General features: G+C 43.4%; 2 protein-coding genes across 4 annotated transcripts; one reads left to right on the forward strand and one right to left on the reverse strand.

The window, feature by feature from the left end:
* The first annotated feature begins 14,448 nt into the window (after positions 1-14,448).
* Positions 14,449-18,909, forward strand: LOC130085456 (uncharacterized). Of its 3 annotated transcripts, none has more exons than XM_056251218.1 (12): positions 14,449-14,962; positions 15,504-15,605; positions 15,769-15,825; positions 15,915-15,983; positions 16,074-16,175; positions 16,245-16,585; positions 16,702-16,981; positions 17,092-17,325; positions 17,416-17,508; positions 17,588-17,692; positions 17,782-17,981; positions 18,085-18,249. In XM_056251218.1, the coding sequence occupies exons 6-10, from the start codon at positions 16,304-16,306 to the stop codon at positions 17,680-17,682; spliced, it is 984 nt and encodes a 327-aa protein (XP_056107193.1). In that variant the 5' UTR covers positions 14,449-14,962; positions 15,504-15,605; positions 15,769-15,825; positions 15,915-15,983; positions 16,074-16,175; positions 16,245-16,303; the 3' UTR covers positions 17,683-17,692; positions 17,782-17,981; positions 18,085-18,249. The 3 variants fall into 3 exon arrangements, with proteins under 3 accessions (XP_056107193.1, XP_056107192.1, XP_056107194.1); XM_056251217.1 differs by having other exon boundaries at positions 17,588-17,678; XM_056251219.1 differs by lacking the exons at positions 15,915-15,983; positions 16,074-16,175; positions 16,245-16,585; ... (1 more) ...; positions 17,092-17,325; positions 17,416-17,508 and adding exons at positions 18,397-18,642; positions 18,751-18,909 and having other exon boundaries at positions 17,639-17,678.
* A 72-nt stretch (positions 18,910-18,981) lies between these two features.
* LOC130085457 (P2X purinoceptor 7-like) lies at positions 18,982-20,793 on the reverse strand. Its single transcript, XM_056251221.1, has 2 exons — positions 20,527-20,793; positions 18,982-19,868 (listed from the first exon to the last, which is right to left on the reverse strand). The coding sequence occupies exon 2, from the start codon at positions 19,851-19,853 to the stop codon at positions 19,362-19,364; it is 492 nt and encodes a 163-aa protein (XP_056107196.1). The 5' UTR covers positions 19,854-19,868; positions 20,527-20,793; the 3' UTR covers positions 18,982-19,361.
* Between the last annotated feature and the right edge of the window lie 4,319 nt (positions 20,794-25,112).

The raw sequence follows: 25,112 nt of genomic DNA on the forward strand, positions 1-25,112 counted from the left end.
CACAGTTGTGACACTTCACAGGAGAATTCCAGTGGCACACCTTACATTTGCGTCTACCTGCCCTGCTGTCGTTGGTGATGTGCACGGGACTGTGACACCCACAAAAAGTATGAGAAGGAGGGTCAAAAACCTTGCTTTTGGTGGGATGTCCTGTCAGCTCCTGTCTCTTTCTTCCGTTCTTTCCTCTTGAACTTCTGGATGCAGCTGAAGATGTTGCAGCCACACACGTACGCTTTCATGTTGTCCAGAGGCCTCTGGTACCCTCGCATCATCTGAAGTTTCGTCACTGTTGAATTACACAAAAAGGATTAGAAATACACCTAACATAACTGATTATCTTACACATAAATGAATATTATTGCCTTTTCAAATCTGAAATTCAAACAATCATTCACATACAGCAATCTACCTCTACACCCACTCTATTGTTGCCCTGATTGCACATTTACACTACCAGCTTACAGATTTTATATTCAAAAATAATTCACATACAGCAATTCTCCTCCATACCCACTCTATTGTTGCCCTGATTGCACATTTACACTACCAGCTTACAGATTTTATATTCAAAAATAATTCACATACAGCAATTCTCCTCCATACCCACTCTATTGTTGCCCTGATTGCACATTTACACTACCAGCTTACAGATTTTTTTATTCAAAAGATCATTCGCTTACAGCAATTCTCCTCCATACCCACTCTATTGTTGCCCTGATTGCACATTTACACTACCAGCTTACAGACTTTTTTATTCAAAAGATCATTCGCTTACAGCAATTCTCCTCCATACCCACTCTATTGTTGCCCTGATTGCACATTTACACTACCAGCTTACAGATTTTATATTCAAAAATAATTCACATACAGCAATTCTCCTCCATACTATTGTTGCTCTGATTGCACATTTACACTACCAGCTAATAATGCAGACTGTAATCAGACAATAATAATGCCCTCAAATGCTATTTTTTTAAATCTCACTAAACATTACTTTACTTGCTTCACGTTATTTGCTTACCACAAAGTGCTGGGCTGTCTCTTTCTTCCGTTCTTTCCTCTTGAACTTCTGGATGCAGCTGAAGATGCTGCAGCCACACACGGACGCTTGTTGTCCAGAGGCCTCTGGTACCCTCGCATCATCTGAAGTTTCGTCACTGTTGAATTACACAAAAAGGATTAGAAATACACCTAACACAACTGATTACCTTACACACATATAATTACATTTTCTTCTCTGAAAAGTTTGGTTTTGTAAACTTCGTCTTGCGTTCTAACTTACACACAAAACAATAGCCTATAGCTAACATTACATAGAGTAATATGTTCAATGTTGTATAGGGTTTCTTCTAATTCAGCGCTTGAATCACAACGAATTTTCACTGTTTTTCAATGTACTTATAAGCCGCAATAGTGCAGAAAATCAAAACGAAAAAGCAATATTATACAAACTCACTAAAATGATTAGACACTTACCGATCTGAAACTGATCGAGACCTTCCAAAAACATATCCTCTTCTTCAAAGTCGACGCTGGATAACGTTACAGCACTCTCTTCTGAATATTCCACGCTTTCTTCATCACTGCTTCGCAGAAATTCCTCCAATATAGCAGCAGGAGAAAATAACTTCTTTCCCCGCCGTGACCGCATTGCAGCAGGCTAATGTACACAGAGCGAGCGAGTGCTACTGTGCTAGCGCGAGCAGGTGACCTCTGTGCGTCATGACTGTCACGTGTGCGTAAATTTCCAGGGAAGCAAATGGTTGCGCTCACAAAGGAACACTGTTATAAACGCGAGATTATGCAAATCAGCACATGTGCGTATTCGTCATGGCATAGGCTTTCACTTTGGATGACAACACAACAGTTTCCATTGCTATTGGTTTATTTTTTACCACACATATATGCATTATGCATGATCATACGTCACCAAAAGCGTCTGACATCCTTCAATTCTTTCTAAAATTACATGGCCAGTTTTTATCGGACATCTTCTGGACCGATCTCATTAATTTCCAGACACTCTAATAAAAACACTGATATGTTATGTTTCATTGAATAATGCGCTAGATGTGGATAGTTCGTCGAATAAACGGGACAACGCCCTCGTGATTAGCAAATTTCAGGATGTAAACAATAGAAGTTCTATGGATATTTTTAACAGTTTGCATATTTTTGGACAAATTTTTACCATGTACATCATATACTGGACTCTTCCCATGGTAAAAAGATCGATGTCATCATTATTCTGCCAAGCATTACATTTCAACAACACAAAAAAGGTAAGCCCCCCCCCTCCTCTTCATAGTTGTATCACATTGTTTATGTTGATAAAGAATAACAAAAAACGGTTGCAAAGTTATCTTGATTGTATAATGCTTATAACGAGACGAATATACAGTGTCGTATCTTTCAAACAATGTATTGGTTAACCTTATTACTTGACAAAATGATATTGTAAACACGCGATAAATGTAAACAATAAAAGTTGGGGTCACCGGTGATCCCATGCCGCTCAAGGGGTTAACATTCTGAACGAGCGAATCATTAAAGCTTTGTTCAGATGTCTGAGATCTAGAATGGGGCGGAGACCGCCATCCTTTTTCGGGACGAGAAAATAGCGGCTGTAAAAACCTGCCTCGCTCATAGAGGGAGGGACTGTCTCTATAGCGCCTTTCTCTAACAGTTTGAGCATCTCGGTGCGTAGAACATGTGAAACATCCTTTCTCACTTTCGTCTCGACCACTGCTGTGAAGCGGGGCGGTCTGCGAGCGAATTGAAGCGAGTAACCGTGTTTTATTATGTTCAAAACCCATTTCGGCATGTCGGGGATATTTTCCCAAGCTTTCGCTCGCACAGATATGGGCTGAATGCTGGCTGGGGCGTGTCGCAGTGACGTATGGCTCCCGCCAGCGAATCGCTCTGTGCTAATACCGAGCTTACAGCTCTCAGCGGCGCGGGCGCGCGCTGAGCAGCTTTGTTGAATGCCGAGTGCAGGGGTGCGTGTGAGATTACAGGCACGCTCGCCGTAATGCTGACAGAGTGAGATGGGGAAATGTTTAACACTGTATGGGCAGTGCTTATGGGTGGGGGTGCATAGACTGTGGTAGGCACGCGCGCCACTTTCATAAAACTTCCCGCTCGTGGCGGGAGGTTTTTGGTCATATAAACAGTGTTTGTGAGTTGGGGTGCGTGCATAACAGCGGGCACACGCGCTACTTTTATACAACTTCCCGCTTTCACTGGGGAAGTGTTTATAACTGTGGGAACAGTGCTTGTGTGTAGTGGTGCATACGTGACAGTTGGCACACAATCTACATCTATGGGGCGTCCAGCTTGAGCTGGGAAAACATTTGGCACTGCGTTGACAGTTTTGATATGTGGGAATGCGCACTTTGGTGTGGACACGTGACCCTTTAATGACACAGGCAGAAAATGGCTCTTTATGTGATTTCTGTGTGTCGCAGTAAAAACGGCGTTTGTTTGCAGGTGGGCGAGCTGTGTGGCTGGCACATTGGCTGCTGTATAGACATTTCCAGCCGCCTGTAAGGGGACTGGGTAATGCTTTAAACGTTTTGGAGAGGACGGTCCGGCTCTTGCGAGACACGCGCTCCCCCTTTTTCTCCCTGTAGCTAGGAGGACTTACGAGGCTCTGGGTTCAGCACAATCTTGGGCTGAGGTCCCCGTCGCTCGGGCGGTTGTTTCCTGTTGGCAGAGCGCGAGCGGCGTCGAAAATCCGTTTCAGGTCTGGGCTGAGAGACGGGAGGCGCCGTCTTAGCTCGCTGCTGCTGAGGCGGCCGTTGGCGGCTCTGCGATGAGCTAGATCGCTTGGGCAGGAAGTGACGCATAGCCTGTGAGTCCTTACGGGCTTCGGTGAAGCGCTCGGCGAACTCCTTCACCGCTGGTCCAAACAGGCCGCTTTGGGAGATAGGCGCGTCGAGAAATGACGCCTTATCTGCATCCTTCATCTCTGTCAGCATCAGCCACAGATGGCGCTCAAGGACAGGCAGGTTAGCCATAGCACGGCCGATGGATTGGGCGGTGGCTTTTGAAGCTCGCAGCGCTATGTCAGTGGCGCTGCGCAGGTCCTTGAATGCCTCAGGATCGGGTCCAGACTCGTCCATACTGCGGAGAAGTTTAGCTTGAAACACCTGGAGGACAGCCATAGAGTGAAGCGCTGATGCAGCTTGGCCGGCGGCGGCGTATGCGCGACCGGCGAGAGCTGAAGTATACCGGCAAGGCTTCGAGGGATGAGAAGCTTTAGCTTTCCATCCAGCGTTGGAGGGTGGACACAGATGATTGGCCACAGCCTCCTCGAGGGGCGGAGTCCCCTCATAGCCTCTTTCTTTCGCGCCGTCCACAGAGGAGAGCGACAAAGAAAAAGAAGGCTTCAGGCGAGCGGAGTGCGGGGCTTTCCACGACTTCGTGAGTTCGTCGTGAACTTCCGGGAAGAAGGGGGAGGGTCTTTGTCGAGGGGCCTGTCGGCGCCCCTGCAGGAACCACTCGTCCAGTCGGCTGCGGGCGGGTTCTTCCGGGGAAGACCAATCGAGCCCGAGGTCTTCCACAGCCTTAGATAGGATGCGGACGATCTCCAAGTCCATGCTGGAGCCCGCGCTCGTGCCCGCTGATGTCGATGGCGCGGGGTCGAACAACGAACCCGGCCAGTCGTCGGATGCAGCATCACAGGAAAAACTGTCATCCTTGTCATCGTCATCCCCTGACGCGCCAAACGAGACGAGCCCCATCGCTCCGCTGGAGGGGTGCTGGTCCGCCTGTGTAAACTGGACTGGCGGCGGGGAGTCTTCAGGTGGTGGTGAAGCACGCGGGGACTGGCCCGGCGTGACATCACTGCAAAACGCGTGCTCCGGCGGCCTCTGTGAGCGGCGCTTTTTCTTTCGCGGCTCGACCAGAGGAGATGGCAGCACGGAAGCAACGCCTTGATAATTTGCTCTTTTAGAAAAAGTGTCGCGGGGGCGAACACTGATAGCTTTTGAAAAGGATATAGGATGATGCGCGCCGGATGGCTTAGCAGAAAAGGTGATCGAAGGCGGCTGAAGGCGCCGGCGTCCTCGAAGCAGTCCTGCTGTAGGCTTGTCGACGGCGGCGGCGAAAAGACTCCAACAAATCCGGAGGATCCAGCGAAGAGAAGATTCTTTGCTGAAGGAGATTAAATCTAAAGAACTCAGACGACGGGGTGCCCAATATATAGCCCTTGGCCACGGCCATCTTGGCAGGCTCTGACGCGCGTGGGCGCGAAGCACGCTCATTGGAAGCGGGTTCAGAGTCGCCCCGTCATTGGTTCGTGCAGTTGCCGCAGCACAGCCAATGACCGAGCTGCCTCGCTCATTGCTGTATGCTGTGCAGCTGCAATGCGTTTTACATAAAGACTTCAATATTTCTCGAGAAAAGGAGTTTTCCCATAGCGTAAGCTATTACGCAATAGGAGGAACCTCTCGAAAGGGAACAGTTAGTACATGCTTGTTAATTAATGTATTAATTAACATTTCGAGGTAAACTAAATCAAACTTGCTCTAGAAAATGGACACATTTTGTGGCCCAAAAGAAGAGCAAGAACCCTAACTGACTAACATCCAACTGCATTATGATATAAAGACAGTAAACCAATCCATAAAATAACCACATAAATAACTATCATCTGTGCTAACACTGATTTTAATATTGAAAATTGCATCTGTTAATGAATATGTTAGTGTAGGTATTTCACTCTTGATAGCAGCAGTGGAATCACTTAAAACAGAATGAGATTAAATTGTTTTTAATGATAAATGCATCATTGTGTGTTCAATGAGTAAGGTTAAATGTAAACATTGCAAGACATCTAGTGTCATTCACTGATGTTTGTGACAGTTGCTGGTGTCAAATTTATGAACAATTTTACATTGTGCCCTTTTAGTACATCTTTCTTCTGATCTAGAACATGTTTGATTTAGTTTACCCCGAAATGTTAATTAATGTATTAATTAACAAGCATGTACTAACGTGTAGTTAAGATGGTATATTCATGCAGGAATTCATGTCATAGTTAAGGTTAGTTCTTTATTAGTACATGTCTTAACTCATCATTAGTTCATAGTAAAGTAATTATTAATTCAGGTATTAGTACATGATTATTCATGTACTATTATTGTAAAGTGTTACCGACATAACAATAACACTCATAAAACACACACACACACACACCTCAAGACTCGGTACATGAAACACAACAAGGGTAGAAATCTACAAATTTACAATTTTAAGTACAAGGACAAACCCATACTAAAATCAGAGAAATATGTATTTGAATAAAATCAAAACTGAAGATGATTGTATTTGACTGTAAAATCAAAAACAAAAGTGTAACTAAAATTGACAGACAGTCAAATAATTTAGCCATATTAATTACGCATGCCCTACTGCATGATGGGAAAAGGGTGACTGGGACTGAATTGTATCAACATTTTTCATTCTATTTGATTTTAAATTAATAATAATTGGTATTATAATTAAACTCATCAATTGTACTTGAGTTTTTTTACACACAAAAAAAAAAAAAAATCTGCATGCTGATGCTCTACTTGTTGTCCTGAAGGTTTTAAGTTGTTTGAACTTCGTGAAAGGAAGTAAACCTAAAAAAAATACAATAAAGTTAATCTTCAATTCTTTCTTCAGCACTTTTCATTTTATCTAAAATTATTTTCTGCAGTGCATGTTTATTTTGGACAAAGCCAATTGTAAGGCAAATGTCTTAATTCATCTTTTATTTTGAATATATTTTTCAGCCATTAAAAACACAATAAATTCTCAGTCATGTACCCTTATTAGCATTTTGCAGGGCTCGCACTTCACTGTGCTTGTTTTGTCTTCACAGTTCTCCATGTTGCTGGGTGATTTCTGCTGCAGAGAGCTGTTTTATAAGGACATAAAGTGAGAAGAACTGACGGTGCTATAAAATACTGTCATTCAGACCTGATAGTATCACAATTTGTGATTTCATATAACAACTACAGAACCTCGTCTTCCAGTTATTCATGAAAAATTATTTTCCAACATCTGGTCATTATAAAAGATCAAGACACAATGCATAAAACCTAACAAATCATATTATAAATGTACAACACTACTAAATGCTGTGACGTTGCCCTCTAAAAGGAAAAAGGCAAGAAAAAAATGTCATATAGCTCAAAAGTGTTACACAAACTCTTTATCTTTTGCCTACTAGTCACATCAATGTTTTGGAGCAACCACAACTGCAATTATTACAAGCATGTCTTCTTACCATGTTAACAAGGAAAATGTATGATTCATGAAATCATCTAAAAATCCATCAAGCTACTTTCGCTACTTCTAGAGACCTAAATTGAGGTTCCCATGAGGAAACAAGCTTATAAATCTTACAGAATGAGTTTTTTTAGAAAATGTAAAAATGCAGAAAGTTTTGTGATGGATAGGGTTAGTGTAAGAGGATATTATGTGTGTGTGTGTGTTGTAACGGTCACTTTGTGCTTTTATGGTAATTTGAGGTAAAATGAGAACTGTGCATGCGTAGTGTCAGTAATAGATTTGCCAGGTGAGACCGCTCTACGGACTATTGTACTCTTTCTTTAATTTCCCTTTACATTTGTGACCAGAGTTGAATGTTTATTTGTATACTTTTTCTAACTCAATCCCCATGTATGCGGACGAGTGTGACGTTTAAGTAATTGTATTAAACCCGGGGAAAATATGCCATCTCTCGTGCATATTTTCCTCCAACACCACATATTGTTTTTTCTCTCTCTGGGCAACAACATTTCAACTTTGCGTTACAGGGTGTGTGTGTGTGTGTGTGTGTGTGCGTATGTGTGTGTGTGTGTGTGTGTGTGTGTGTGTGTGTGTGTGTGTGTGTGTGTGTGTGTGTGTGTGTGTGTGTGTGTGTGTGTGTGTGTGTGTGTGTGTGTAAGTGTGTGTGAGACTCGAGTTTATTATAATGACAAACACTAACCAACTTTACTAATATTAAACTTACACTGAACTAGTTCATGAATCATCATTTAACAAGGATATTCCAAGATTCATACTGTATACACACATACACCCACACGACCTTTGACCTCAGGCTCATGACATCATCTCCTCTGTGTTTCATCTGATGAGGCAAACAGGAGTTTTATTATAGACCTACGACAAACCAAACTCTCTCCCTCTCTCTCTCTCTCTCTCTCTCTCTCTCTCTCTCTCTCTCTCTCTCTCTCTCTCTCTCTCTCTCTCTCGTTCTCTCTCAATGAATATTAAAATACATCTGTGTTTGTCTTTTGTATGTAACGTTCAGCCGATGTGTGTCGTCCATCTGATGACATCACCTCAATTAATTACAGTCCTGAGACGCATTGTGTTTCTCATGTGAACGGTAGGCGGTGTGTGTGTGTGTGTGTGTGTGTGTGTGTGTGTGTGTGTGTGTGTGTGTGTGTGTGTGTGTGTGTGTGTGTGTGTGTGTGTGTGAGAGAGAGAATATATGTGTGAGTGAGCGAGCAAGCGAGCATGTGTGTGTGTGTGTGTGTTGTTGTGTTTATTTCTCCCAGTGATCTCCTGAGTGTTACCTCTTAGATTTAATGAAGTCATTGTGCGCTTTATTGCAGCCACTCTACCGTGAGGATTTAAATAAACTAACCAGGTGTCCAGCTGAAAACTTTGCTCACTTGAGCACCACACAAGAGACTTTTTACATCTAGCGTGCCTCACTAACTTCCGGATTCGTGGAGTGAGTGCTGTTGAACAACTGATCCCCATTCACCATCTGCCCCACGCACTGCACGGAGCAAACACCAGAGCCCACCTTAAACAGAGAGCCCGAGCCTGCCACGATGCACGAGCCTGTAAAGATGGCTGAGTTAATCATCACCCCAGCCAAAGTACAAGTCTGAGCAGGTGCGTGAGCCGTGGGTTCAGTGTGCTTGTGGAGTTTGTGGGGATGGAATGGAGCTCCGCCCACTCCCTCTGCTGAGAGTGAGCTGCAGCTGGCATCTGCAGTATATTATGAGGAAAGTGAAGTGAATTTTTCCCTGTGTCTCCTGTCCCCGCTGGTCCTGCCCAGATCCAAGTCTCCTGTTTATCACTGGTCCCGCCCAGATCCAAGTCTCCTCTGTCTCCACTGGTCCCGCTCAGCTCCATGTCTCATGTGTATTGCTGGTCCCGCTCAGCTCCAAGTCTCCTGTGTATCACTGGTCCCGCCCAGATCCAAGTCTCCTCTGTCTCCACTGGTCCAGCTCAGCTCCATGTCTCATGTGTATTGCTGGACCCGCTCAGCTCCAAGTCTCATGTGTATTGCTGGTCCCGCTCAGCTCCAAGTCTCCTGTGTATCACTGGTCCCGCCCAGATCCAAGTCTCCTCTGTCTCCACTGGTCCAGCTCAGCTCCATGTCTCATGTGTATTGCTGGACCCGCTCAGCTCCAAGTCTCCTGTGTATCACTGGTCCCGCCCAGATCCAAGTCTCCTATGTCTCCACTGGTCCAGCTCAGGTCCATGTCTCATGTGTATTGCTGGACCCGCTCAGCTCCAAGTCTCCTGTGTATTGCTGGTCCCGCTCAGCTCCAAGTCTCCTGTGTATCACTGGTCCCGCCCAGATCCAAGTCTCCTCTGTCTCCACTGGTCCAGCTCAGCTCCATGTCTCATGTGTATTGCTGGACCCGCTCAGCTCCAAGTCTCCTGTGTATCACTGGTCCCGCCCAGATCCAAGTCTCCTATGTCTCCACTGGTCCAGCTCAGGTCCATGTCTCATGTGTATTGCTGGACCCGCTCAGCTCCAAGTCTCCTGTGTATCACTGGTCCCGCCCAGATCCAAGTCTCCTCTGTCTTCACTGGTCCAGCTCAGCTCCATGTCTCATGTGTATTGCTGGTCCCGCTCAGCTCCAAGTCTCCTGTGTATCACTGGTCCAGCCCAGATCCAAGTCTCCTCTGTCTCCACTGGTCCCGCTCAGCTCCATGTCTCCTGTGTATTGCTGGTCCCGCTCAGCTCCAAGTCTCCTGTGTATTGCTGGTCCCGCCCAGATCCAAGTCTCCAGTCAAGTCAAGTCACCATTTAAATAGCCCTTTTAACAATATGGACTGCTTCAAAGCAGCTTTACAGTGATGATAGGAAATTAAAGTAACAGAGATTGTTTTGGCTTTACAGCAGCTCTAGAATAAAGTGATTCTCCAGCTAAAGTTAGTTAGTTTTGTTAGTTTATTTTTTTCATCTCTGAGCAAGCTTTAAAATCGCAAACCTGTGAAAACGCTGACGGCGTGCACATGCGTATTACGTGTTTAGTCTATAGGTATGTGGGTTTGAATATATATGGGGGCAGGCATGTAGTCTTTCTTTACAAATTGACCTAAACAAATTACTTGTCTGGCCTTAAAAATGTATAATACAGAACTATTTATCGCTTCCGAGTAGGAACTATTTTGACAATGTTTTATCTGTACAGAGGTAAAGGGAAGGAGAAGGGGGCCTTCACAGGGGAGAGACTAGTTGAAATTTCAGGACTGCGTTGTCGTCGTGTCCAAGCGCTGGTCCTTCATCAGATCTGGATACGGCGGACTGCGGTAAACCTCGGGATAATCAGAGAGACTAATATTAACGTAGACCTCCATTCTTCTTATGATGGATTGAGTACATCAGGATGTATGGGGAGTGTTCCCGGTTCCGGCTGACCTAATCTATGCAGCCTGACATTGAATTATAGAAGTCTATAATGTGTAATGTGTATTCTAGGTCAAAGAGATGTGTTTTTAGTCTAGATTTGAACTGAGAGTGTGTCTGCTTCCCGGACAATTTTAGGAAGACTGTTCCAGAGTTTTGGTGCTAGAGAGGAAAAGGATCTACCGCCAGCAGTCGATTTTGATATTCTAGGTATCATCAACTGGCCGGAATTTTGAGATCGCAATAGACGTGAAGGACTATAATGCGTTAAGAGCTCGCTCAAATACAGGGGAGCTAAACCATTTAGTTCTTTGTAAGTAATCAGCAATATTTTAAAATTTATACGATGTTTAATAGGGAGCCAATGCAGTGTTGATACAGTAGAACCGAGATAATATGGTCATACTTCCTGGTTCTAGTAAGAATTCTAGCTGCTGCATTTTGGACAAGCTGTAGTTTATTTATTAAGCGTGCAGGGCAACCACCCATAAGAGCATTACAATAATCTTGCCTTGATGTCATGAACGCATTAACTTATTGTTCCGCATTTGTCATTGAGATCATATGACGTAATTTAGATATATTTTTAAGATGGAAGAATGCAGTTTTACAGATGCAAGAAACGTGACTTTCAAATGAAAGATTGGTATCAAAGAGCACACTCAGGTTCCTAACCGATGGCGAAGGTTTGACAGAGCAGCCATCAAGTGTTAAACAGCATTCTAGGTTATTACGTGAGAAGTTTTTTTGTCCAATAATTAGAATATATGTTTTTCAGAGTTAAGTAGTAGGAAATTACTCGTTTTTTTATATCAGCTATGCATTCCGTTTATTTTGTGAATTGGTAAGTTTCGTCAGGGCGTGAAGAAATATAGAGCTGGGTATCATCAGCAAAACAGTGAAAACAAATGCCATGTTTCCTAATGATATCTCCCAAGGGTAACATGTACAGAGTGAACAGCAATGGTCCTATGTATCTCCTCCCTGGCTCCTCCCACCATCATCACCTCCCTGGTTTCTCCCGCTGGCATTTCCTGCTCTGTCCTTCACCAGCCCCTCATCCTCCTCCAGTGACCACTCGCTCCTCAGTTGGACTTTCATTTTGATGTTTACAGTGCAAATACGCCTTATAAACATATTTATTTGTATACATAGATATTTAATTTAGAATACTCTTTTTGTTTATTCAATGATATTCTTGTTTGCCACAATAGTGTAACATCTTTATTTTTATGGGGGTTTTCCCCACAACTGCTGAATGGATATTCAGACTGGTTTTTGAACTGGTTCAGCTGGTTCATAAAAAAAAGATTCATCAAAATATTTATTTGTAAATCAGGGGCCGTATTCACAAAGAATTTTAAGGCTAAAAGTAGCTCCTAACTGGCGAATTTAGGAGCAACTCCTAAAAATAATGGGCGTGTCACTCCTAACTTTAGGACTCCTAATTTGTTTCACTAAGAGTAATTCACGAAGCATTTTAGCCCTAAAAGTAGCACCTAAGTCTGGGACAGCTTAAAAGAAGTCGAGAGGACTCCTAACTCACTAAGACCAATTCACAAAGGATTGTAGCGCATACCACCACCTCTCACAGTCGTCCGGGGTACGCGACACAAGCGGGAATGCTGCATTGATCTGCAAACAAATCTCCTGTGTGTTTTGCTTGATATCCCAGTGGCGAATTTTCCATTTATCTTTTTTTTTTTTAAACACAACTGAGCCAGCAGCAGTAATGGTGTGTTCACACCGAACGCGAATTTAATTATTTGCGCGAGTAGATTACATACAAAGTCAATGCAAAGACGCGAATAGACGTATCATTCGCGCCGGGCGTTGCGATTGACGCGAATTGGGCGATGCGTTTGCCGCGAATGTCTTCCGCTCAAGTTGAAAAATTTGAACTCGAGCGAATGTTCAAGCGTCTAACTAGACGCGATAGACGCGTATTTGACGCTCTATTCGCGTTCGGTGTGAACACACTGATCCTGCGTCCAGTTGGGCTTTCTTTTCCGTTTTGGCGAGTTCATAATCCACCGTCATCCAACTATTACATTAGGCTACTTCAATAGGAGCAACATTTCCTTAGTCTATTTAGGCTAATAGGATGTCAATTAATGTGTTAATGCAAAGTGTTAATGCAAGTGTCGTTTTTCATTATTAAGCAAGTGGCTGTTTTCATTAGGGTAGGCTACCTTGATTTAATTTAATTTAATTCACGCCTTTTTTTCTCTCTCTCTGCCTTTTTAGAATTACACTTCACTGGGGTATGCACAAACATATGCATTTCGATGACATTACTATTATTATTTTGTGTAGGACACAGACATATTTAGATGTCGTAATTCCATGATTTGTTGCGTCTGTGTTATGTTCCGCATGATGGCCCTGTCATCTAACAACCAATCACCGTGATCATTGCGAGGAAGCTCGTGCATGAGAATTGACGTCATCCATAGCAACGAAGACTCACTCTTAGTTTAGGAGTCGTCATTTTTCCTTACTAAGAGTAGGTCTGAAAGGCGTTGTGAATAACTTTTAAGAGAAAACTCCTAGCTAAAATATTTTAGTGCGATTTAGGAGTACTCCTAGTGGTAAGATAAAAATCTTTGTGAATACGGCCCCAGATATTTTTTGGTGTAATAATGTGCTCAGGTTTCCAGTGTTTAAACTTGTAATATAAACTATTATTTGTTAGCCCACCTATATCACCCAATTTAAAATGTTGGCTAAAAATGCTTAAGATGTACAGTAGATGACATATACAGGCCCTCTTTTGCTTAGTTCATTGGCAGGCTCTGGACTCATTTTACATGCTGTGTTTACATGCTGTGTTATATCTTTGGGGGAAAGCATCACTGAAGGGTACAGCTGGCTAACTTCCATTTATCTCTCCTTCTCTATTTGAGAGGAATCACCAGAGAGTAAATTGTGTCAGAGCTGGGAGGCCACAAACCCAAAACCACACTCTTAGGCCCCGTTTACACGAGAACGATTCCGGGTGAAAACGTAAAAATATTTTTTCGGATGTGCCTTTCGTTTACACGGCAACGGCGTTTTGGGGGCTTAAAAACGCAAAAAAGTGAAACCACCCTCCAGAGTGGAAATCTTAAAAACGCTCCACCGTCGCGTTCCCGTCTAAACGGTAAAAACGCAAATCTGCTCACGGTGGCTCTCGTCGCGTACGCGTTTACGTCACATGCATGCGCCAGTACAGGAAAATAACAACCAACATGTCAGATTATTTCCATACGTCGGACCTTCAATTTGACCTAGCAGCTCTGAAAAACATACAAGAGTCTTTTCAACAGTTGTACAAAATATTCTAAGATATGGTGTTGTTGTGTGGCAGTGCTTCACATTGCCACCTAGCTGCCTGGAGTGCATACTACATCGAATTTCACACACTTTTGCGTCACCATATGCACGCGGATTTCCCAACCATAACGCTCGTCTAAACGCAGAATAAAAAGTGATAACGCAACGTCACGTTTGCGTTTTTTCTTCAGATCGTTTCCGTGTAAACATAGCCTTAGAAAACAGGTTCAGTGAGGTTCTATAGCCTATAGCAGTGGTTCTCAAACCTGTCCTTGAGTACCACCAGCCCTATCTGACACACACATTTCAGGTCTTGCAGTTTCTACTAATGAGCTCATGAGTCGAATCAGGTGTTATAGATCAGGGAGACATTCAAAATGTGCAGGGCTGGTGGCGGTACTCCAGGACAGGTTTAAGAACTGCTGGCATATAGAAACGTGTACAGGATTCTGTAACTAGGATTCTGAACTAATTTTAAAGGTGCAATGTGTAATATTTCTGTGGATTTATTGACAGAAATGCAATATAAAATCCATAACAATGTGTTTAGTGGTGTATAAAGACCTTACTTAATGAACCGTAAAGTTTGTATTACCTTAGAATGAGTCGTTTATATCTACATAGGCGTGGGAATCCCCTTCTATGAAGGTAGCCATGTTGTGACGTCATATTTCTACTGTAGCCGACAGCGGACAAACATCGTTACAGAGCGCGTTTCGTATATAACCGGAATAGGAAGCAGCAGAAAAAGACGCGGCAGAATTTGTGGAGAATGATGGACCACAGTTATTGTTCAGGAAAAGATTCGAAATCGGGTAAATCTGCTTCAAAGAAGAGAAAGTATGATGAAGCGTCTAGAAAAATAAGGCAGAATCGTAGACAAAAATCGCGGATCAACATCGGTGTGGCTTTTCCCAGAAGGAAGGGTCTTATGAGGGAAAAGGGCTTTCAAAGCGACGCCGAGGTTGCCTGTTTTCTGCTGGACAGGTAAGATATTCAAACTTTAACATTCAAAATTAAAACTGTTGTTTGATAATGTTAGCAATACCTAGACATAGCTAGCCATAGACACCAAGTGTCAGTTTTGTAAAATATGTAACTTAGATTGTTTCATGTAACTTAGTTCTTCTCCCTCGCTGTATTATGGGTTTGCTATGTGGGAAGAAATTTGCTGGTTACGTTCGTGAGACAATTAGCTGATTAGTATAATTATATTACATATTAAGGACCTTGATCCTTATCTGACTATGGATTTGTAAACATTATCTATGATGTGGTTTATATGATGACTGTTGTATAGAAACAGTGACAATGTTACACACTCTTGGCTTACGTTTGCTATGTTGTCTGTCGGTGATCATACTTGCACTAGATGTCATATTTTTTGGGATGTTCAGTTTATTAGGCCCGATGAGCTAACCATAACAAGATGTTACACATTGTGAATTACAATACAGTAATGTATTACAGTCGTATACGACTGTGTCATGTAGCACTTCATTTATTGATGCTGATGTTTTTTCTCCAGGTACGAGACAGGTCCTGCAACATCAACTCCCTTGAAGATAAAACCTTTTCAAGTCCCAGCTCCAGCATTGTCTAGTATAGGTGCTTCCAGTGGAACAGACAGGTAAAACATGCATTATGATGTATTAATTTTGTCCTAATATCTTTGATTATAAACATGATCATTATGATTTATTGTGTAATTTGAATTTATATTTGGTCTATATCTAGTGTTGAATGTACATATGTGGGATATATTATCAACTTTCTTTGGTAATTCTTTACAGAGATGAGCATCTTGATGTCATTGTAGAAGCCACTGAAATTCAGGGCCTTGAACAAAGGTAACATGTACACATCATTACATGTTAACGTTTTAGCCATGTATTGCTTTTCTCCAAATGTTCTTAACATATATTTATTTATTTTTCAGCTTACACGACATGAGCATTTTGGAGGAGCAATTGGAGGAAAGTGTTTTCAATGACCCAATGAACAGTGTGTAAGTATTACTTCATAATTATTATTTTTATTTTTGATGTAAATTAGTTGAGAACTTTTTTTTTTTACTGGAAGTTGTCATTATGTACAGAATTGATTGGGCAGATGAAGCTTCCCCTTACTCGCTTGAAAGAGATGATGGGCAGAATGGTTTCAGCTCGGATGAAGAGTATCTTCCACCAATTTCGATACGGTGTGTTATTTGTCATTCTCTATTTGCAATTGAGTTGTCTGTTTACTACAGATTTTTGTGCCTCAACAGAATGGGTGGAGCACTGAAGAGAGCACACTCTATCGATGGACTTCCTGTTATTGGAATAGATGAGACATGATATGCCTGCACATGAAGACCCTCTTGATGAGCCTTCTCCTTGCGATTATGACCCTGTTTTCCCAGAACCTCCGAATGTCCTTTGTGAAGATGACATCATAGGTGTCAGAGCCTCCATAGTGTATGAGAACTGCTTAAGACAACTGACTACATTTCTGATTCTGCCTGTGGAGAAATGCACTGGACTTCTGAGGACTGGTGCGGCGTGCAACTCTGTTGCACCCTTTGAGATCAACATCACCACCAGGGGCACATCAGTTTCTATCGAATGGGTAAAGCCAAACAATCTCAGAATACCACAACTTACAATTAGTATAAAATGAAAGTTTATACAACAAGGCAGTGCTGTACATTTCAAAACCAAATTTTTCTTCTATGTGATTTTTAGATCTGTCCTAATGGACACAGCTTGTGGAGGTGGAATTCCCAGCCTGCAATGAAGTTTGGAATGCAAGCTGGAGATTTTCTCTTATCCACCAACATTTTGTTGTCTGGCAACAACTTTGCAAAAGTTGCCCTCTTGTTCCAATTCATGAACATGGGGATGGTGAACAGGAACACCTTCTCCATTCAGGACACTTACTGCGTCAATTCAATAAAGGACTTCTGGGAAGAGAGAAGGACAGAGGCTCTTTGTCGGCTTAAAGGGAAAGATGTTGTTATCCTTGGTGTGTAGTTGATACTGTATTATGTAACATAGCTATTGAATACACTAAGCAATGACAGTATGGAAGCAATTCATTTTTTTTTTTTCTATTATACTATATTTATATTTCAGCGGATGGCAGAAATTACTCTCCTGGTCACTGTGCACAATACTGCAGCTACACCGCTATGGAGAATGAGACCAAGGAGATCATACATGTTGCAACCATGGACAAGCGGCAAACATCATGGAACTCAGTCGTCATGGAGAAGAAGGGTTTCATCCAGACTGTGGACAAGCTTACATCAGAGATAAAGCTTGTGGAGATCTGCACGGATGCCCATGCCCAGATTGGTGCCCTTATGAGTAAGTATTCAAGTGATATATTGTATGAATGCATAAGTATATTAGTAATTTAAATAATATAGTAACATAACATTATTTACCACTTCATAGATCCAGAGAAAGGCAAATACAAGGCTCTTGGAATTCATCACAGTCTGGACATGTGGCATGGTGCAAAGAACATTGCCAAAAAAAATAGCAGCAGTAAGTGTACTAACTCTACACAAAGACTATATTTGAATTCCTGTATTTAACAGAAATATACTTTTTTTATCTTTTCAAGGCAGCAAAGATAAAAGGACAGTCCATCCTCTTGAACTGGCTGAAGGACATAGTCAACCATTTTTGGTGGTGTTGCAAGACTGCCGACACACGTGAGCAATTTCTTGTAAGCACACTTTATTTTTATTATCTTTGAGTATTCTCATTAATTGCTATATTAAAGACATATTAAAATTGTGTTTTTATGTTTTGAAGGCATTATGGGTAAGCATCCTTCACCATGTCTGCAACATTCACACATGGACTATGGGAAGCTGTAAACACGGGCACCTTGAATCAGAGCAAATACGGGAAAAGGTGTGGATCCAGAGAGACTCCCAGTGCCACAAAGCTTTAGTGGATATAGTTCTAAATAAGAGGTGGCAGAAAGATGTCCACAAATATCTGAAATTCAGGTAGTGTGGCTATAGTTTTTTAGACTAATGTATTTTATTAATGTTTGTGTTTACTGCTCATGTACACAGAAGTATGCATTTCTTTGTTTGTTTGTTCTATTAGATCGACTGCAGACCTAGAGTCATTCAACAATCACATCCTGATGTATGCTAGCAAGCGCTATGCTTTCAGCCCTCCAGTGTATGAGGCAAGAATTCTGCTTGCTGCTTTGGACTACAATTTCCACCTGAACCGACCAACAATGAAAACATTGGATGGCAAAGAGATGTATGTTTTACAATTATATAAAATTCAAATTCAAAATACAATATTTGACAAATTGTTTTTTAAGCAATGGATTGTCTTTACACTCTTGGTTGTCTCTTGATCTACTGACAATTTGATGGTTTATGATTATAATTTGTGTATTTTCAGTTTCAAAAGATTGTATAAGAAGAACGCTAGAAGATACAGTGTATATGCCATGAAATCAGAAAAAAACATATGGATACATTTCCCAGCTGCAAAAAAGGATTGTGAATAACAGAATCACAAGCGGAGTGGGGATGCCTAGAAGGAGGAGCCTTCGACCAGATGACCCCAGACGGCTTGGTTTGGTGCCCCCCGTACCTGCACCAGCCACATCTGACTTGTTGCAGAGACAAGTCAGAAGAGGTCTAGGTAAGTAATAAAAAATTTGATAACTATATTGTACCCTATTACATGTCAATGAATGATATTTGCTGTACAATATAGTCTGTAACTGTGTGATGGCACTGTATTCAACAGGACCATTACTCCAACCAGCATCTGATGTGGAAGGATCCCCATAGGAGATCACCTTGCATGTGTCCTTGTCAAGCAGGATCACGATGGAAAGAACTTCAATTCAACGACAAAGTCATAGCTTTCAACTAGTTTCATCTTATTCTGCTAAGTACACTGTTAACAGCGCATATTATTTTCAGTAGGTAGCCCAAATTAAAGTTTTCAATTTTGAAAAGTAATGATAAGTAAGGCTACAGATGTACCATATTATGTAAATATAAAAAAATAAAATTGATTTTGATAATTTGAAGGCAAAGTTTGAAATTGTCATACTTTAATAAAAACATGTTCAAATGTATATAATGTAAAATAAAACACCATGTTCTACTATTTCTTAACTTTTATTTTTTCAATAACATAGAACTGCAGTTGAACAACTATAACAAAATATATAACTAGAAAACATAGATTAAAATTAAATAAAGACGGGAACAATATTAATAAATCTATATAGAAAAGTAATAAATCAAATATTAAATATGTACATTTGTTTGATGCCTTGATGATGCTGAGGCAGATTTGTGAGTACTTGTGTAAACTCTATGAACATGCCAGAGGGCCTGGAAGGAAATTCATAGTCCAGGAATAAAACCAGTGTAGTGTCCTTGAGGATCAGGGAACTTGTCCCTGATCCTCCAAACACAACAACTGGGAATGACAAGTTGGTTTCCCTGGCCTAAAGCTCCATGTTGCCAATAGATGAAGTGTCTATAGGCTCCATAACGGTACTCTCTGTTGTCATCCCCAGGCTCCCTGATGTTGCCTAATGCCGTAATGTCCTCCCGGTACTGTCTGTGAATGCGAATAAAGCCTTCTTCAAGGCAGTACTGGGAGAAGTGGGGCATTAGGCTCACACAGTTTGCTTGATCCTGGCCACAGCATTTCCTCTCCTGGTCCGTAGGCATTTCCCGACAGTTACCACAAGTACACCAAGGTACTTCTGGGACTCCAGCAGAAGGTGGAACACCGTGTCTGCGCTGATGCATTATCAAGGCATCAAAGATCAGGCCTGGCTGTCTCTCAAGCAGAAGGCTGGAGAGCTCTCTGTGTTCTTCTAGGGTCATCTCCTGTAGAAGTCTCTGGAGAAAAGGGACACAGGGAAAAATAATCAATATGCAATATTCTCTATTTATATACTCTGGTTACTATGTCTCAATAATGTTGTTTTTAATATTGTATCCACTCAAAATGAACTATAGCAGTACTCATTATTACTATTATTATTTGATGCTCTTGCACTATTTATCATTACACTTCTGCTGATGTTGTAAGTTATGTCAACGTCATTAACTTTATTTAGAATTATATTTTAAAATTTGTTTATTGTATTGTATTTCCTACTTAATATAGTGATTTCTTTTCCTTAGTATCTTGACATGCAAGCTTAGCAAATGTGACCCAGAGTATCCCTTAGGTTATCAATACATAATTTCTGATTCTGATAAAATATGTGCATATTTTAAATATTAAATATGTTGACAATATGGTTCCATATTGGGGATTGCAGTCTGGCCAGTATTTGCTAAACTTGTGTAATATGGCTTCATATAATCATTGTTGCCCTGGAAATGACAGGTTACACTATGAAAACATTCAACTACTAACTAACGTTACAGTACCAGGGGTACATGTGAACAGAGCTACTATGTAAATAACGTTATCACTGTGTGCTTTGATGTCATAAAGTGCAGACAGGTCAGAATATAATAACGTTACAATAACTTTATAAATAGAAACCTCGGTAACAGCTCTCCGGTTCCTTTGGAGGGCTAACACTCTTTCTTCATCCTCTATTGAGCCATCGATCCGGGTAGGTCCTCCTCTGCCTCTCCTTTCCCTGACTGCACCTCCAACACCTCTGCCTCTCCGCCCTCTTCCTCTTCCTCTCCCTCTACCTTTCCCTCTCCCTCTTCCAGTTACCTCTGGTACGTATTCAGGTTGTCCCTGACTCTGAAACCGTGTATAAACAATGCTGTCCGAGTGATGCCTCGGAAATCGTAACGTTAACTATTTCCTCTTACGTAGCTGCTTTGATGCTCTTATCCTTAGCTCTTATCTTGTACTAACTAGCATGGAAACAAGCTATGGTAAAGTCAGTGAATAAAACACTAACACAATGATGAACAATTAAAAATAACAATCGCAATAACATGTGGTTTTACTGAATAATTAAGTAAACACAATTTAATATAAAATATAACACAAAAAAACCTCATTGCTTGACTTGCTACTCTCTGCTGACTCAGACTCAGACATACTTTATCCTCTTTGACTTTATCCAACATTGGCCACCGTAGCTTCGAAATCGTGTTTGCAAATGGAGGGAGAGGCCGTGAGTGACTTGCTGTTTGCAATTCGCAAGCCTCACCACCAGATGCCGCTAAAAACTACACACTGCACCTTTAAGAACTATTTATGCCAACAAGGTTCTATATAAGGAGAAATGTCTTAAAGGATTGTAAAATACTTTCATGTTTAACAGGTTATTTCCTCTTTTTTTCTGGTGATAAAGTATGTTTAAGAGCTGTTTAATTCATAAAATGTAATTCAAATTAAAAATGTAATTAATTAAAACGATACTCGGTTACTTACGTAACCTCGGTTCTCTCTAGAGAGGGACGAGTATTGCGTAAGTTTAGCTTACGCTACGGGAAAGATTCATCTTCTCGAGATATTGAAGCCAAAAAATTATCCTTAATTTTGCATTCATTGTCAATGCAGTGCAGCAGCTAGCAGACCTAGAGCATGCCATCTCGCGTGCTCATTGGCTGCCCTGCGGGCAACTGCTGCAACCTACCAGTGAGCCCGGCGTGACGTCACGCCCAATGAAGGGCGCCCGCGCCTTCATAGCGTCACAGCCCGCCAGAATGGGCGTGGCTTAGCGTATAAAAGTAGGGGCTGTAGGCTGACTTCCCTGGTCTTTCGTCGACTGAAGCGAAGTCGCTCGTGGCGCGAGCACGGCCGGTTACGCAATACTCGTTCCCTCTCTAGAGAGACCGAGGTTACGTTAGTAACCGAGTATCGTTCTCTTACGAGAGGTTCTCTCGTATTGCGTAAGTTTAGCTTACGCTTCGGGAACACTTTGTCAACGCCGTGCGCGCCAAGCATCCACCATGAGACCCCGAACTTTCAGGGGAACCCCATAAGTGGAAAAAATAAGGTGGCCAGCCACGCGGGCCATCACTTGTACATAAGCACACATAGGGAATACAGAGCAGCGCGCCGGTCTGTATAGGCACATGGCACATACCCTACTAGTGCAGCTCAACCAGGAGAGCTGAGTCACATGAGAGTGATCTGAGCAGGAAGATCTGGGCAGAATACACATCTCCTTTCAAACTGACAAAAATTTTGCCCGCAAGGTAGGAACTTCTAGGTTATAAAACCTGACAAAGGTAGACGGGGAGCCCCAGCCCGCCGCTACACATATGTCATAGATAGAAATCCCACTGGACCACGCCCACGACGAGGCCACGCCTCTCGTGGAATGAGCCCTGATGCCCAGAGGGCATTGCAGACCATTTGACGCGTAAGCAGCTGCTATAGCGTCCACTATCCATCTGGACAGGCTCTGTTTCGAGGAGGCGAGACCCTTGGTGCGCCCACCAAACGAAACAAAAAGCTGTTCTGAACGCCTGAAGGAGGCGGAGCACGTAATGTAAAATCTCAGCGCCCTGACAGGGCAGAGGAGATTCACATCACTTTCGCTGTCAGATGCTGGCAGAGCTGACAGCGAAATAACTTGCGCTCTGAATGGAGTGCCCATCACTTTAGGAGCATAGCCATGTCTACGTCTGAGGATGACTTTAGAGTCATTCGGCCCGAACTCAAGACACGACGCGCTGACAGACAGCGCGTGCAGTTCCCCCATACGTTTTACTGACGACAGTGCAGTCAGAAAGACGGTTTCAGTGATAGATATTTCAACCCCACGGAGTCTAGTGGTTCAAATGGAAAGGCTTTCAGGGCCTCGAGGACCAATGAAAGATCCCACATAGGAACCGACGGGAGGCGCGGCGGGTTCATCCTTCTAGCTCCAACTGACCAACTCATGTCTTCCCAGTGACTGGCCGTGTGTCGATTCTGCGAACGCTGCCACGGCCACCACGGATACTTTGAGCGTAGATGGGGACCTCCCCTTATCCAACAGCTCTTGTAGGAAGGTGAGCAGATGTGCCACCCCGCATGTCCCTGGGTCCAGACCTCTGTCAGTGCACCTTCCGGAGAACACCGACCATTTAGACGCATAGAGCCTTCTCGTGGAAGGAGCTCTAGACTGCGTGATCGTGTTCATCACTCCTTCTGGCAGGGCAACGAGTACCCGTTGATCAACCATGCGTGGAGAGACCAGCGCTCTGGATGGGTATGCCAGATCGCGCTGCGAGCCTGAGAGAGGAGATCTGCCCTCACCGGAATCGGCCACGGAGCTGTATGTGACAGTCGTGCTAGTTCCGGGAACCAAATCTGATTCTCCCAACGCGGGGCTATGAGGAGCACCGAGTGGCGCGTTTCCCTGATTCTCTTGATCACCTGTGGTAACAGAGAGACCGGAGGGAAAGCATATAGCGGAAGGCTGTGCCAAACCTGGGCCAGCGCGCCCTCGTCCTTCGAGAAGAACGTCGGGCATTGAGCGTTGTCTTTTGACGCAAACAGGTCGACTTCCGCTCTGCTGAATAGGCGCCAAAGTTTCTGGACCGTTTGGGGGTGCAGGGACCATTCCCCTGGGGGAACATTGTCCCTGGACAGTTTGTCTGGGGCGTCGTTCAAATGGCCAGGCACATGCGCCGCCCTCAGCGAGCGCAGGTGCATCTGAGACCAAATAAGGAGGCGTTCCGTCAGATTGCAGAGATTTCTGGATCTGACACCGCCCTGACGGTTTACACAGGATACCACAGACATGTTGTCCGAGCGGACAAGAACATGTTGGTCCTGTATGAACGGGAGGAAGCGCTTCAGCGCGTTCTCGACCGCTACCATTTCCAGACAGTTTATGTGAAAACACTTCTCTTGGTCTGACCACTGGCCGAAGACCGGTCTGCCCTCGAACAGCGCGCCCCAACCCGAGTTGGACGCGTCTGTTGAAATTACTTCCCGATAAGAGATGGTTCCCATCATCACTCCCTGCTGGTACCAGTCGGCTACTAACCAGGGCTGCAGAGCCGCTATGCAGGTCTGAGTCACTCTGATTTTCTGGCCGCCAGAAACCCAAGCTCGGCGGGACGCGCAAGCATTCAACCAGCGTTGGAGCGGGCGCATGCGCAGTAGGCCCAGCTGAACCACCGCTGCAGCTGATGCCATACAGCCCAACATCCTTTGAAATGTTTTCAAAGGGAGAAAGCTGCCCTTCTAGAAAGATGCGGCTAGGTGGCGAACACGGCACGTGCGCTGTGTCGATAAACGAGCCGTCATGGTCACCAAATCCAGTTCTATTCCTACAAAGGAAATTGACTGGCTGGGCAGTAATGAGCTCTTGGTCCAGTTGACCGTGAGACCCAAGCTTTCCAGGTGACTGAGAAGCACTGTTCTGTGAGATAGCAGTTCTGTCTCTGACTGTGCCAATATCAGCCTATCGTCTAGATAGTTCATTATTCGCAGCCCCTGACTTCTCAGGGGGGCGAGCGCCGCGTCCAAGCACTTCGTAAATGTACGGGGTGCTAGAGACAGGTCGAACGGCAGGACGGTGTATTGATATACCTGACCGTCGAAATTCGAAATTGCCTGTGACGGGATAATATTGTCTGAATCTGAAAATAGGCATCCTTCAGATCTAGAGAAATAAACCAGTCCCTCGGGCGAACGTGCGTGATGATTTTCCTGGTCGTAAGCATTTTGAACGGTCTTTTCGCAAGCACTTTGTTCAAATGTCTCAGATCTAGGATAGGTCTGAAGGCTCCGTCCTTCTTGGGTACGAGAAAATATCGGCTGTAAAAGCCTGACTCGCTCAGAGAAGGCGGTACCTTTTTTCTATAGCCCCTTTGCACAGCAGCTTTGCTATTTCTGCGTGAAGTAGGTGTGCTATTCACTATCGTCGCGGTCCGGGCTCGTAAGCGCGGGGGACGGCGAATTAATTGAAGTGTATAGCCCTGCTTTATTGTGCTCAGCACCCATTCTGAAATCCCTGGGAAAGTTTCCCACGCAGCTATGTGAGCCGCCAGGGGGCGAATGGCCTCCGGGTTCAGATCGCCACCATTTGCGGGCTTGTGAAACTGAACCGGAGCCGAAAGCGCGGTGCGCGCGTGCTCTCGGTTCTGGGCAATGGCTGCTCACTGAAAGCCGAAACTGGCTGATTTATGTGAGATGTCCCAATCATAAGGGATGGAGAA

Source organism: Rhinichthys klamathensis, unplaced genomic scaffold (genome assembly GCF_029890125.1).
Source record: "Rhinichthys klamathensis goyatoka isolate OS25496 unplaced genomic scaffold, OSU_Roscu_1.1 h1tg000079l_1, whole genome shotgun sequence".
In the NCBI taxonomy this organism is placed as follows: domain Eukaryota; kingdom Metazoa; phylum Chordata; class Actinopteri; order Cypriniformes; family Leuciscidae; genus Rhinichthys; species Rhinichthys klamathensis.

What these genes read in the sequence shown, in the direction of transcription:
- LOC130085457 (XM_056251221.1), bottom strand. Translation starts at nt 19,853, where the DNA reads ATGACCCTAGAAGAACACAGAGAGCTCTCCAGCCTTCTGCTTGAGAGA.
- LOC130085456 (XM_056251217.1), top strand. Translation starts at nt 16,304, where the DNA reads ATGAGACATGATATGCCTGCACATGAAGACCCTCTTGATGAGCCTTCT. An exon ending in CCAGATTGGTGCCCTTATGA is followed by an intron (nt 17,326 to 17,415) that starts GTAAGTATTCAA and finishes ACCACTTCATAG; the next exon opens with ATCCAGAGAAAGGCAAATAC. An exon ending in TGCCAAAAAAAATAGCAGCA is followed by an intron (nt 17,509 to 17,587) that starts GTAAGTGTACTA and finishes TATCTTTTCAAG; the next exon opens with GCAGCAAAGATAAAAGGACA.